A 14,766-nucleotide genomic window follows, 5' to 3' on the forward strand; every position below is an offset into this window, starting at 1 on the left:
AATCATTCCTTTCCTCTGTGAAACCAGCTCCAACGACTGTTTGCCAGTGTGAGTAGAAGAGTTGTGCAGTGTTAACATTTATGAGGTGTAAGCTAATATATTTGAATAGTTTATGGAAGCAGTAAAGTGTGAAATACATAATTTGCTAACATGTACCATGTAAAACAGCTCTTAAAGATGAGCTGTGAATACAAATGCTGATTTCCTATTGTTTAAGCATATTCTATCATTCATGACCAGAAAGGCTCTTTCTCCCCTCTGTACGCCCGCTCACAGTAAAACCCCTCCTGTCATCTGTACAGAATGTGACAACATTCGGAGCGAGAGGGATGGTCAGATATATGCGTATGTATGTCTCTATACATCAGAGAAAGTTGAAGATTGTAATCTTAAAGCTTGGGTTTTGAAACGTTTTTGAAGCTGCCATATATCCAGTCTATAACTGCACAGCTCACTTACATTACGTATCTAGTGTACAGAATTATAAATACATTATATATCATACAACTGCACAAACACAAACTCATCTGAAGGTCCATATTTTCACAAATATTCCATGTTCTTTCTAAATCTTTATATTTAGTTCAGTGATTTTCTTCCCTAATTCATTCATTAATTCTGATGATTTTTATAGGCCTATTTTGTATTCATTGTGTTGGATATATTTCATTTGTAAAGTCACATGACTAATTCATGACAAATTGTCAGTAACCTCTTGGTATATTAGAGCATTTAATATATAATTTATTATAATGTTTATTATTAATTAGTCTTATTCTCGCTCTGCAGCGTCTGGCACTAAATGTAACTGAAAAATGTTGAATGTTCAAAATGAGAGAAAGGATTTTGTCCCCATTTGGTTTGTATCAGTTTTGCTAAAATGTTACAAGAATCTCAGCAACAATTTAAGAAAATACACAAACATTTTGTTATAATGACTTCTATCAATCTTAGCTCTTCATTACCCAGTTCATTTCATGTTAACCTGCATAACAAACAGTGTACAGTGTGCACTAAAAACCATCCAGTTCTTGCACTGTGGTTACATTTCATGTATATTTCTGTGTTTTCAAGGCAATGAGTCCATGACCCGGTTACTGGTACAGGAAGAAGAGTTCAGATTGATGTATTAACACGAACTGTGTTTCTCTCATCATCAGCTTCATTTAGCTCATGATTAACTCCCAATCACGAGGCGTGATTAAAAGTCAGAGTAAAAATATTCCATACATATTTAATATTCCACTAACAAGGAAACCAGCTCCCAAACTGCCAACAAAATAGATATACACCCATAACACACACACACTCCCACATACATCTCTCCTTTCCTTGCCTGAAAACACACACCTAAACATTTCGCGGCTATCTCCCCCACACCCCGGTGCTGGCTAGGTGGAATTAGAAAACCAACCCCGCGGTCTCATTAATTAATTAAACACCATGTGCCAGTGGCACCTGGGTACCGGTTATCACTGCCACTCAGACACACCGTGATCTCAATAACCACCCCACCACAGGGCACTGAGAGAGCAGGGAGGTGGGGGTGGAGAGGAGGGAAGGGACATCGATTTTTCTTTCACAACTTTGAGGTAAAGACAAGAAGAGAGAAAAAGGAGACTTCAGACATCATCTTTCTGTGTAGGTAGCAAAGTGGGACACATTCACTCTGAACTAATACAGAGGAGCCTGGTGAGTGTTTACTGCTGTGTGTTTTTGTGTGTGTGTCTTTGCCGCCCTTACAGGCTCCACGGGACCCTTTTATCATCTGGCCTAGAAGGGGCCCTAAATCACTGCAGGACCGCCCTCCTCATCATCTCCTCTTAATACTTCTGCTTGTGGAAACACTGCAGAAACACACACACATACAAACATATATACACATCTGCTTTTATTCTTGCTCTATTAGCATTTTGCATTCTTAAAGCCGTCTATAAATGAGTAGTGTGGTTCATATTCTTAATTTTTCCCTATTTTTACTCAAAACATATTCACTGTATATTGTGTGCTGTGGAGACATTGTTTCTTCTTGACTAGCGTAATTTAATAATTTATCCAACATAAAGGGTGTTGAAAGTCAAAAACCAAAAGCTCAGGTATTTGCTGTGCATAAAGTGCCATGTAATCTATTATTACTTTAAAAAAATAAGTTAAATATGAAAATCACACATAGGCTCATTAGTTTAAACAAGGACAATATGTATTTCCTATGGTCATGAAAAAAGCACTGCATCTGGCACATTTCCTCTATCCACAGAGCTAAGTCACTAATGCTACACTCGCATATTGTCTTAAATTATATTTTATGCACTACTACCAACTTTTACCATGTTTCATGTCTTATATTGTACATAAAACATATATAGGTGCTCACAAGGCAGATTTCTAAAAACTACCCTAAAATGTCAATAAGTATCTCATAATGAATCTTATTTATTTACGGGGTAGATTAGCAACAATTAATCTGTGTCTGCTATTGAATGGCCAAACAGTGACGGATCAAACAACCAACAACAAAACAAATCACAGTCACAGTTTTAAGTATACAGCTGGGATTTTCTACCTAGACCGAATATTAAATAAAAAAAATTTTTTTATTCTATTTTCACACATAAGAAAATATGAAAGAAAATATGAAGCTCACATACATAAATTGACGTATCTCTGTGATATTCCAAACCTGATTATCTATTTTAAATTAAACCAAGGCCATCGACACTAATTGGACCTATAGGGACAAATAATTTGCAGTTTTGAAAAACAAGCTGTATTGCTGCTGGTTTCTTTGCGTTTCAGCTTTTGAAATTGACTCAGATTATTCAGAAATGTCTGAATCAATATGAGATCTGGGAATTGAAAACTAAGTGCAGGTGAGCCACACATTTTAAACAAACTGAGACAAATGACAGAAACAAATATTTCTGAATATGGAATATGATTGAGGCTCATAGTGTCTGACAGCATATTACAGCATATATTAGATTAATAGGTAACATATTAGGTTGCCTATCATCCTGAAACAGTTACAGTCAAGGCTATCTGTGACTGATGAAGGCATTTTACGCAACCTGATTACGGCGTCTTAATATTTCGAAAACACACTTTAGTCACTCTGTTGACTCCAGCTCACAGCAACAATGGATCTTTTGGGAAACTGGAACAGCATTTTTCCCCAAATGACTCGACAACAGGTGAGCACTAATCAATATATCCAGAGACTTTTTATCTTCATACAGCAGTACCTCCCTATAGTCCTAACAAGGCATGTGCTTGTTTATGCTCGCTGGCCATGTTTTCCTGTATAAGACGTAGTATAAACAGGTACACTTCATTATAAAATAATTTCAGATACAAGCACTTAAAAAACTATTATAGTTCTAATTTTTCGTGTAATTATTCTCAACATTAAGACCTCCTCTCCATAAAGTACGAATACAGTTTTATTACATAGCCTACTGAGTCATTCCTTAGTGCTCAGCTCCAGATTGTTTGCTGAATATTGTCTCACTCATTCTCTTCTCTTGTAATGTCCTTTAATGTTACAGGTAGCTATTAAAATCAGACACATTATTCGATTTCACGTCCTTCCTCTTTTTATTTCCCAGATTTCCATCATAAATATAAAGTTTTTCTCGTCTGAATTCAATGAGTAAAGCAAGCAGAAAGAAAAAAAGGCATGTGGAAACAGTAAACTTCTCGAACTTTTAACCTGTTTGTCTTCAGATTGATCAGAGTGTGTCCACAGCAGAGATTGGAGACCTGATTGAGTTTGTGAACCCATTACTGGGATTGTCTCTTTGGGGTGTTTATGTTGGAGAAGGCCATGTTATCCATTTTGGGGTAGGAGGTAAGAAACAGAAATGTGACTTTATTTTAACCAATTAGTTTTTCTCAAGTTAGCTAGAAATTTTTTTTTCTGCTGTTCACTCTGGCAGAATTTATTTATTTATTTATTTATTTTTATAAAAATAAAACTTCTGTAACAACTTAAATACACCAGATTTATTTTCATCGTTTTCACTCTTACTTATCTCTAGATGAAAACATGACACAGAAAGCCTGCCGCAGCTTCCTTCAGCAAATGGTTCCAAAGTCGAATGGTGATCGTGTTCTGAAGAAGACCAGAATCTGCAAGCAGCGCATTACGGATATCAAAGTGCCTCCAGCAACTCGAATCAGGGTCAACAACAACAACCACAACCTGGTTCCATCACCACTGGAGATGATGACACATCGCTGTGAGACTTTTCTCCACCAGGAGTTCAAGTACGACCTCATGAACTTCAACAGTGAACATTTCGCCACGTTTGTTCGACATGGTTACGCAGTGTGCAACCAGGTGAGTTCAGCCATACTTAAGTGACAGTGACTGAGTGATGTGGTATATTAGGTCTATAAGCAGTCAACCTGTAATTTATTGTGGATCTCCAATTGAAAGAATATTAATCTGCAACTATATTGCTAACTGATTCATTGTTAAAGTAATTTCTCAAGTAATACCAAAACATTTGATGGTTCCAGGTTCTCAAATGAGAATTTGCTGCTTTTCTATTTTTTTACACATATTTTATTGTATGGATAGTTGTTCAAACAAAACAAGACATTCAATGAAATCACCTTGCGCTGTAGGATAATATGATGGCCATTTTTCCCTGTATTGTTATGTTTTATAGTCTAATTGATTAATCAAGAAAATAATCAGCAGGTTAATCAATTATGAAAATAATCATAAGCTGCAGCCTCCAATTTAATGTTCCAATTCTTTACTCTTTTTTAGATTCCCTTTAAGAAAAAGAATGAAGCGCATACAGATACAACTCAAACTCTGCAAATGATAATGCAGCAACGGATGGAGACAGAAACTTGAGATCCTCTGTGGTGCCTCTCATGCACCTCTGTAACACTAACTTAGTTAATGAGGAAAATAAAAAAAAATCCCTCACTGCTACTTTGAGAATGTTTCATTTAACAACTCAAGGCACAATAAAATATGTTCACAGCATTAACAATGTTTCTGTGTCTCTTCACTCACCCACAAAGTCCTTAGCAAACTCTATTAAAGGCCAAAAAAAACTTAACAACAAAGCAAAGCCCATAAGAGTCAGGAAACTATTTGTCCTCTTGTTTATTAAGACTTCAGGAATGTCAATAAGAGCATTTCTATACAGTAGGAGGGCTGAGGAGGCCAGTGCGCAGACACAATGACCTTCTGCTATTCTCCTCGCTGATAATGACCCAGACACAGGCACACTGCCCATCAGCCAGACCTCTAATAAAGCCAAACACTCTCTGTCAGCATCTTGTGAAGCTAAGCTCTGGGTGGACAGGAAGTAGCGGAAAGCATCTTGTTTATCGATCTGAGACTGTGTACTGCCTGATGGCACATAGTTGTAACTACATTCTTCTTCTTCAACCCCCAAACACACAAAGACAAAGACTACTGTAGAAAAGCAAGAAAAAAACATACACAGTGCAAAACATTTCACTCTAACAATCAATCCTTTTGGTACACTCATTTGCTGGGCTCTTGGTTGCCACGCTGCTACACATGCACAATTACACACGGACGCTCGTACACACTTGCAGGGGTGGTATTTTTCCAGAGATAGGGTAGGTAAACTCGTTACTCTTTTCTTAATTAGTATAGAGATTCCATCCTTTTTTTCCTCTCAGCAACCACTGCAAGGGAATGCTGATTAATTGTCCTCTAAGTCCTCATAATACCCCACCACCTACCTGCACATATACACATACATTCTCTGTTAGAAGACATCCACTTCAACTCAGACCCCAGTCTTCAGTTTCACAGTTCAGCAGAGGATCGTTTTTCCACAATTTCACTGGTTTTCTCTTGCCTCTCCTCCAGCTTCACATCACTGGCTCAGCCTGACAATGTACCCATACAGCTGGTCTGAGAAGGCCTGAAGAGAGAACTTATCTTGTACCCTCCTCTTTCCAGCTTGTCCCATGTCCCTGCGGAGCTGTGGCTCCCTGACGAGCCTCTCCATGGCCTTAGAGAAGGCTTCGGCTGTGGGCTCACACAAGAAGCCCGTTTCCTGGTCTGCCACGCTCTCCAGGGGGCCCCCAGAGTTCACAGCGATAACAGGGCAGCAGCAGTACATGGCCTCAACGGGAACTATACCAAAATGCTCTCTGCTCGGGGTGTAGAGCACAGCAGCGCTGCCCCGCAGCAGCGCCACCTTCAGTGAATCAGAAGGGGAGCGCAAGAAAGTGACACAGTCCTCCAAATGGAGCTGCGCTGCCAGCTCTTTCAGTTCAGTGTAATGTTCAACATTCTCAGTAACTCGGTCATCATAGCCACCCGCCACCACCAAGTGAATGCCTGCTCTCTGGCCTGGAGGAAGGCTGCTCCTCAGGGCTGCCAGAGCCTCCAGAGCCAAGCCCAGATTCTTCTTTCTCTCATATCGGTTCAGAGAGAGAAACAGGCAGGAGGTTTCCTCAGGGAGCAGCCCTTCAAGGCCTTGTGCTTCAGTGGACGGCTGGTCAAAGGTACGCGTATTGAGGGAAGGATAGAGGACATCTGTCTGGACTCTACTTAGACTATGAAAGGTCTCCCTGAAGATGCCTGCAGTGAACTGGCTGTTTACCAGAATCTAAGAGGAAGTAGAGAGAGATTAGTTCATAAGGATCTCACATATATCACAGGTCCCTATGAGTTGGATAGCAGCCTGAGGTCTTTGATTATCCTAAAGTCTAGACTAAAATTGAAATGTCATTTCATTTCTATCAGGGCCCTGAGCTTTTACAACAGCCAGTCTGTGAAGATCAGGCTGTATCACATTTTAAATAGTCACTTTAGTTTATTCAAGCTGTTTAAGTCAAAATAATATACCTTTTATTTTAATTTATTCTATTACAAAACTCAAGTCAGTCAGGAAGAGACATGTTAGCCTGTCAAACGACATCTTGGTGAGATAAAAATAAAATCAACTCTGGCTGTATTTAACAGAGCAGTACTTCAGTAGCATGTAAATGCAATCTAATTTGCTAGTAGGCAAAAACAAATTTCAGTTGACACCTGAATCTATTTGTAAGTTGTTAATCACGGATTTGTATAAACTTCAGCAGCAAAGTGCATTGGAGGTAGACAAAATTATAACAGTCAAAACAACTCAATCACAAGTTTTTTTTTGCGTGAAGTCAATCCGTGCCTCTATCCAGTAACAGTTTTTCTTTTTTCTTTTGTATATTTTGGGTGTATATATTGGTATTTTCTTTGTATTGTCTCACCATTGTACAGCAAAAAATACAACTACATCTTTTCATGATTGCAGGGTGTATATAAAAATATATATACATAATCAAGTAGCACTGCTTTTTCTGAGCTGATATTTTCTGCATTTTAAGTATGCAATATGTCATATGCTACATTTACAAACACATCCTTTCCTCAACATACATGCACAAAAAATGTCTTTCATATCACTCGTTACTATAGTTACAATCAGAAATCAGAAATCACTTTACTGCCAACATGCTGCACAAAATGCATCAGCAAGGCTTTAATGTAATATACAGCAAATTAATAATATTAAGTTAGTTTAATTTTTATATTTTACTGACCGCCTTCAAGACATGCACAGGTTTAGCCCTTGACTTTCCTCAGACTCAGCCTCTGAGGACTCTCTGGCCATTCTCCAGTCCAGACAGAATTTACTGTCTGCACCCTTAATACACACCACCCAAGGAACTCAAGAAATCAAACCCCAAGCATATTTTTAAAATAGTTTTAGTCGTATATTTTTAACTTGCCCTAATTAATGTGTCATTTTTATACTGTATTTATGTTCTTGTGCTTTCCTGCTTGCTTTGCATTCGTTACCACGGTTTCAAAAAGATGCCATTTTATATATTTGTTTATTTATTTTTTCATCTAAATGAAATAAAATGACCTGAGTCTTGTCCTGTAACCAGGGCATGCAACAGACAGCAGGACAACTCCAAAGTACTCAAGCAATGTATCAGGTGCACGTTGCAATCTAAACAGATAAATAGTCTTCTTGTTTAATACGGAGTGAAGAAACAAACATGTTTCAGCTATAAGCCATCATCAGTGTCATCAGCGCTGGCATTCCGTTTGTTCCATAACAACCTATTGTATGATACAACCGCTCACCCTCAGCCGTAACGTACCATATCAGCCATGCCCGTGGTGTATTCCTCCAGCCAGTCAATGGGAGCGCGGTAAAGCTTCTTCAAAGTTGACTTTCTCTGGGTCAGCAGCTGGTCTGGGAAGTGACAGTAAAACAGAACCTTCTTCCTGTGACGGGACAGACGCAGCACTGGGATACACACCGACACCTAGGGAGGAATGGAAATTAATTTTATCAAAAAATACAAAAATGATCCTGTCTTCATGGCTAATCAGTAACAAATATGGCAGCTTTGATGTGTGATATAGCAATTAGTGTGAGTTTGAAAATGTCACGAGCGACGTGATGTATCATTTCACACATAGGGAGAGGGAATAAAACAAACAAGTAATAGTCTAAAATGGTAGCTAAACATTTACATATACAGTATACGACTACATATATAAAACATACACTATGTTAATGCTCAACAATGTTGGATAGAAATATTGTAACAGCTCTTTGTGACCTTTGCATAACATGTTTTGGCTGATAATCTAATTAATTTAGGTAATGAAGACTCTTCAAGTGTCACACTTACAGAAGCCAATCCGTGGTTTTCTCTGTAATTATGTGCAAGAGAGAAGGGTGCTACGTGTGTCTATTTGTATGAAAGACGAAACAGTAGAAAATAAGCAAGGGAGTGTATAGTAAAAAGGTGTGACACAAGACAGACTGCTGTTAACAATGGAAGCTATTCTCCGAGAAGCAGAGTCAGTTACGAGATACAGAAGGCTCAGAAGAACTCAGATAAGTGACGACCAAACAGAGACATAGTCAACTCACCTGATCACAGAAGATGACATCATACTCCACCCCACTGAGGAACACCAGGTAGAGAGCCACATAGATCATCCTCAGGTAGGCACACAGGGCATGTAAGTAGCCAAACACACCAGTGGGAAGCCAGTCACCCACACATACCTATTAGAAAAGTAACAGAAACAATGAAGTTACAGTTATTATAGATTCTGCATTTTACATACACTATTCTTTGTCTTTGTTGTGTATCTTCGAGGCACACTATTATGTAATACGGTGTGTTAACTTACTACAGGCAGGTCTGGGTCCAGGGTTTCAGAGAAGCAGTGTGTTGGATCATAATGTGCCGTCCAGATCTGAACACTACACCCCTGAGCCTTAAGAGCGACAGCAGCATCAACCACCAGTCGCTCTGCACCACCAATACCCAGGTCTGGATGGAGGAACACCACTCGCGCCATCCTGCGCAAAAGAATGAATAAAGTGAAACTGGAGTATATTTTCCAAAAACACAGTGCTATTTTGCAGAAAAGGTTTTACATACAATAAAATGTATGAAACATCACTATATTGTGTAGAATGACAGATAAACTGATGACTATGAGCACAGACAGCCAGTAGAGCAAGTAGTGCAAAGAGTCCAAAGCTTATGTTCACAACAGTTGGCAATTATAGGAGTTAACCTTAACCTGTGAGATGCATCAATGGGGGGAATTCATTTTCAGTGGAATTCAAACAATCTTTAACTTGATGTTGTCGAGAACAAATTACTCTTTCCAACAGAAGAAATTCATGAACCTACTCTGATGTCAAGAAAGGAACGTGTCAGAGCTGCATTATTGGCAAACTTAAAGAATCGGTACTTGTGGTTTGTAACTTAATTCAATTTGTAACTTTTAACCTTTAAAGCACTTTATGTCATGACTGTTTAACAGAAAAAGTACATACTACTACTGTCTGCCAACCTCCCTGGCTGTTAATCGTCCCCAGTGGCCCCATGTATTATAAGGAAAACCGCTGGCAGACACTGAATTGCAGGTAAGGACACAAATGAGTCCTTATTTATTTAGCTGTTTACTTAGAAAAGCTAACATGTGTTTTTAGCTACAGAGATAAGATTGTGGATACTAACTAGCCTGTCGCTAATGAAATTATAACCCTGTTAGCCAACCCCAAATAGCCAACTTGATTAACAGTTGTCTTTGTAACTAAACACCACAACTACGTTATAATTTAAACATACTATGTGTTTACCTTTGGATATCTTCACTACCTTGTCTTAGCTTGGAAACCTGGGCTAATGCTCGTCTAGCTTCCCGTAGCAACAAGACCAGCTGCCATGAAACTCTGTCGTGTCGGCGCCATGTTGGCTCAAAATAACCATCTGGATCAGGCTACTCGGACTTCGCGTTAGAACCACAATGGCGCCAGTTTCCCTGACGTAAAGGGGACACGTCTCATTCCAGTTAAAGCGGGTCATTAATTTGCCTTTGGATAAAAGTTAAAACAAGCATCTAAATTCAAGACATTATAAATCGTATGCTTTTATAAAATACGTACAATTTAAGTATTACAAAATTAAACTCCTTAAAATTGATTTTGTGTCTTTCTCTTTGTACTGGATGCGATCAGCCGGTCAGGCTTCTGCTCGGTCGCCCGCTCTGGTCTTGTGTTTTGCAGTCGTGTCCTTTTCAGACAAGCGTCAGCTCTGTGAGATCTCTTCTCAAGTTTTGAGCCGTTCATACACCTACTGCTGCTGCTCATTTAACGTGGACATCGGCTGGGAAAGGGACTTAAGGTTTCAGTTCGCATCTGGAAGAATAAAACAAAATGGTAAGATTCTCAGCTCCATCTTTAACAGTTACTACTGTTAAAGCTAAGCGGCTCTGTTGCACTCATTCAGACCTGAAGTAACGTTTTGCTATGTGTTAGCTCGGTTGCTAACGTTAGCTCATCATTTGTAGACGTGGCTGTTTTTTAGCAGCTCAAACAGTCCCACAAGACATTTTAAGCTGGTTCAAAACAAAATGAATTGCTTGTATATGTTTGTGAACACATTTGGTGGAGACTGTATGTTTACACTAGATGTTGAAAGCAATGAACAGTGTGGACCCTCAGTCAAGGCCTTTACCACCAGTCTCTAACAGAAAACATACTGTACAGTTCAGAATGAAATGTGACTTAGAAATCCAAGAATCATTGTTAAGTCTCTTTATCTGAATGCTGAATGTTACTTTTAACTGTGTATTTATAAAATATGTTTATGTGAGTGACAGACATCTGGTATAATGGAAATGAATCCCATTTATGTTTTATATCTGGTGTTTCTCTTTCAGCCTGGACCAGCAGCAAGTGCAACCAATGTTGGGGCGTCTGGCCGTTCCCCCAGTAAGACAGTGGCTCCCCGTGCAGCAGGCTCCACAGTCAGACAGAGGTATGCACACACTCTACTTGTACTTCTACTGCATTCAACCAAGCAGATAGATGCAGAGGGTAAACTTTCCACAAGTGAACACTACACACAGATGGATGATAAATAAAAGGAAAAGTCAGAACATGTTTCCACACAGGCCACGGTGGGTCTCTGAATGGTCAGTGAAGTCTGAAAATCACATGAATCATATTATATTGCCCTCACAGTCCTCACACTTTGATCCATTTAAGCTGTAGATGATTTTTGGCTGATGTCAATCTTTACCACCATCATCAAAACACCCAGCAAGGGAATATATTTTGGAAGAATGGTGTTCATCTTTTCAGTAGAGTTCAGAGACTTGTAGTGACCCAACACTTTACTGAGACACTTTTTTTCTTCTTAAGCTGTCACACAACTCTTTTTTACACACTAAAGACTACCACTGTAAATGTAAAGCTATTGGTGGTCACTTTAAATCAAACATGAAAGATAAGTTGTGCAATTGTCTCAGCCTGAACACACTCCCCATAATTATTTTCCAAATACCCTCAGCATTGACCCCGCCTGCTCATGTCATCATACTGTAAAGAGTGATAGATGAATTTCACATGGTCCTTCTCTGTATATTTGTGTGCCCTCTGTAGATTGGAGCAGCAGATAGATGTTGTACTGTGGGCTTAATCAGTGTGTAATCAGGGGCTCACTGTCACCTCTCTCATTATGTACCGATACTATCACCCTCTTCATTACCTCATTAACCTCAGTTTAATCTCATCACATGAGTGAAGCAGCCATGAATCACTCCACTCTTTCATCACCCGCTACTGTAGTTGGAGTTACTCTCTGAATAAGGTGTATAATGGCATATATTTTTTGGTAAATGGCTTACGTACATTCAGATTTAATGGTCTCAAGATTCTTTTGAGTTGGTTTTTGAAGCTTGGTTTTCAAAAGTTTGGTTGCAGTTAGTGTGATCATTAAGTTTTGACATACTGCTGGATGATAAGTGGGGGATTGTCTTGTTAAGGCCAAAATAATGAGAAATTTCCTCACTCAAATACTGTATCAGTCTTACTATGGTTACTTTATGCATGTGTGTGTGTTTTCCACAGGAAAGCTACTAGCAGTGGTACACGCAGCGGTGGCAGGACCACAGGATCAGCTGGCACTGGTGGCATGTGGCGCTTCTACACAGAAGACTCACCAGGCCTCAAAGTGTAAGTGCAGCTTATAAAAGCAGCTGCTGTAAAGCAGTTATACCCCCCCCAACACACACTCCACAACATACACACGTACAACAAATTTACCCTTCAATATTTTAACTTACATCCACTCAAAAACAGACACTAATTCACAGGATTTCCGACACTTGCACCTCCATTAATGTCATTTATGTTCATCGGGTAGAATGGGAGGAATGTTTAATGGTAGGAAATTGGGCAGACGCGCCACTGTGGTAAAACAAATCTGTTTCATTAAGTGTGTGTCTATCTACACACACATACAATTATGTGCGTTAGGAAAGCGCATATTTAGAAAACTCTTTAACTCATAAACTTCCATTCTGCTGCATCCTCACCCCAAATATTAGAGAAAGCATCCTGTCTTCTGGTCATAGCCAGCCATGGTTGATCGATGGTGCTGTGGTGGTTATTGAGTGTGTCTCTCCAGCAGTCGAAGGAGGGCAGACTCGCCATACAGTGCTGTATATCGAGTGCATGTTTGTTTCTGCGTTAGACACCGGCCTCAAAGCTTCATTAAAGGATCCACTCTGAAAGGTCAACTCAATTACAGCCTTCTGACAGGGGGAGGAGGGGGGCGCGGAGGAGATGGTTGGCATGGCAATACTGCTACTTAGTGATGCACCCCTCCACCCCTCCCCCAACTCAATCCCTCCTTGACAGATGAGAGCCCCTCCTTGTTTCCGAAGCTCATCAATAAAATCAGCCACTCAACTGAGACTCTCACTTTGGTTGGGGTTACAGAAAATGATGGGATTTTGTGTGTGTCTGTGTATGTGTGTTAATCTGAGTGTTAATCAGTGTGTCTTTGTTGTGACAGTGGTCCAGTGCCAGTGCTGGTGATGAGTCTGCTCTTCATTGCTTCAGTCTTCATGCTGCACATCTGGGGGAAGTATACCCGCTCTTAAGGCCCACCTGATGACCCCTGACCCTGCAGATTGGTTTCTTAACATATTGGACTTGGACCAAACAAGAACCGAACAACAACCTTATGTCCCTTGTTCCCTTCTCCTCTGTCATTACAACACACAGGCACTCAAACTGGATTTTTATGCAACCGTGTCAGTACATGATCTTCATTTGAATCTGATGTTGGTTACCACCTTGCTGTTTTTGTCCACCCATATTTTGAACATCTGATTGGTTGATCCGGAGGAAGCCATGCTACCCCACCTGTGTGTGTGTGTGTGTGTGTGTGGCTGTCCTTCAAAGCAGCAGCAGCAGCAGCAGCAGGTGCTCCCTCCACTGCTGCATGAAGGTTCAGTGCTGTGCTCAAAGACACTGTTATTTTCAGGCCATGAGCAAACATTTTTCCATCTAGCCTGAATTGTATTTTTTTTTGTTAACAGCATTTGTACAAAATGTAATTGTAATATTGTACAATAAAAAAGTAAAAATCAATGCATTCAAATTTAATGTTATTTCATTTTTGAACCCTGTTTTAATGTGGGAAAAAGTCTTTTGTGTCTTCAGTCAGAAAAAAAAAAAAATTCTCACCCATATTTTTAGTGACAGGTGAGGTAGTGTTATCACTTTATACCTTCTGTAACCACTAACAGACTTCTTCCAGACAGGTTTTTCCAAAAGGCATTTACCATCCTTTGTTTCAACAAAGATTGCACTGTGGACGGTAGACAGACAGAACGACAGGAATATTAAAAAGGAACATTTGAGTGTCAAGTTTCAGCATCATTGACAGTTTTAGACAGTTCGTTTAAACAAATTCCAGCTACTTGCAACTTATTTGACTAAGGTTTTGGCATTACATCACTCAATAATCCTATCAATGTTCTTTTTCATCTGTTCAACATTAACTGGCACCTAAAATTGCCTGTATACTCAGTGCAATCAACTTTAATTGTCAAATATGCATATTTGCCATAACAAGGTTACACAGCACTGTGTCTAGGGCAAGAACAATCAGCTGATGTTGTAGGAAAGCATATACCGGCATATATCCAAAGCACAATAATCTGTCACTGAAACACATGAAATCAGTTCTTACTATGTTCCTCAAAAATATTTTTGCACTTTTTGATTGCTTGAAAATGGCTTGAAATTTGTTTTGATGTTAATCTAGAGACTGAATTGCACAATCAAAGGAATAGTAAGTGCATTAGGTCTACCTGTATAATCACTGAAAACCTATCCTGAATGGTTGTCATTTGAATCTTGGCCACGGTGTTTTTCTTTC

At 39.4% G+C, this 14,766-nt stretch overlaps 3 protein-coding genes across 5 annotated transcripts; 2 read left to right on the plus strand and 1 right to left on the minus strand.

Moving 5' to 3' along the window:
* The first annotated feature begins 3,170 nt into the window (after window positions 1-3,170).
* LOC111236929 (retinoic acid receptor responder protein 3-like) lies at window positions 3,171-4,996 on the plus strand. The gene is made up of 3 exons (XM_022765851.1): window positions 3,171-3,191; window positions 3,724-3,847; window positions 4,038-4,996. The coding sequence occupies exons 1-3, from the start codon at window positions 3,177-3,179 to the stop codon at window positions 4,361-4,363; spliced, it is 465 nt and encodes a 154-aa protein (XP_022621572.1). The 5' UTR covers window positions 3,171-3,176; the 3' UTR covers window positions 4,364-4,996.
* A 99-nt stretch (window positions 4,997-5,095) lies between these two features.
* On the minus strand, window positions 5,096-10,290 carry alg2 (ALG2, alpha-1,3/1,6-mannosyltransferase). 3 transcript variants are annotated; one of them, XM_022765849.1, is made up of 5 exons: window positions 10,159-10,290; window positions 9,206-9,377; window positions 8,940-9,077; window positions 8,155-8,322; window positions 5,096-6,614 (listed from the first exon to the last, which is right to left on the minus strand). In XM_022765849.1, the coding sequence occupies exons 2-5, from the start codon at window positions 9,374-9,376 to the stop codon at window positions 5,874-5,876; spliced, it is 1,218 nt and encodes a 405-aa protein (XP_022621570.1). In that variant the 5' UTR covers window position 9,377; window positions 10,159-10,290; the 3' UTR covers window positions 5,096-5,873. The 3 variants fall into 3 exon arrangements, with proteins under 3 accessions (XP_022621570.1, XP_022621569.1, XP_022621571.1); XM_022765848.1 differs by having other exon boundaries at window positions 10,170-10,289; XM_022765850.1 differs by having other exon boundaries at window positions 10,189-10,235.
* Window positions 10,291-10,616: 326 nt separating this feature from the next.
* Window positions 10,617-13,805, plus strand: sec61b (Sec61 translocon beta subunit). Its single transcript, XM_022765838.1, has 4 exons — window positions 10,617-10,748; window positions 11,252-11,349; window positions 12,444-12,548; window positions 13,393-13,805. The coding sequence occupies exons 1-4, from the start codon at window positions 10,746-10,748 to the stop codon at window positions 13,478-13,480; spliced, it is 294 nt and encodes a 97-aa protein (XP_022621559.1). The 5' UTR covers window positions 10,617-10,745; the 3' UTR covers window positions 13,481-13,805.
* The last annotated feature ends 961 nt before the right edge of the window (window positions 13,806-14,766 follow it).

The sequence above is a fragment of the Seriola dumerili genome, unplaced genomic scaffold (genome assembly GCF_002260705.1).
Source record: "Seriola dumerili isolate Sdu_G_001 unplaced genomic scaffold, Sdu_1.0 BDQW01000758.1, whole genome shotgun sequence".
Classification (NCBI taxonomy): Eukaryota; Metazoa; Chordata; class Actinopteri; order Carangiformes; family Carangidae; genus Seriola; species Seriola dumerili.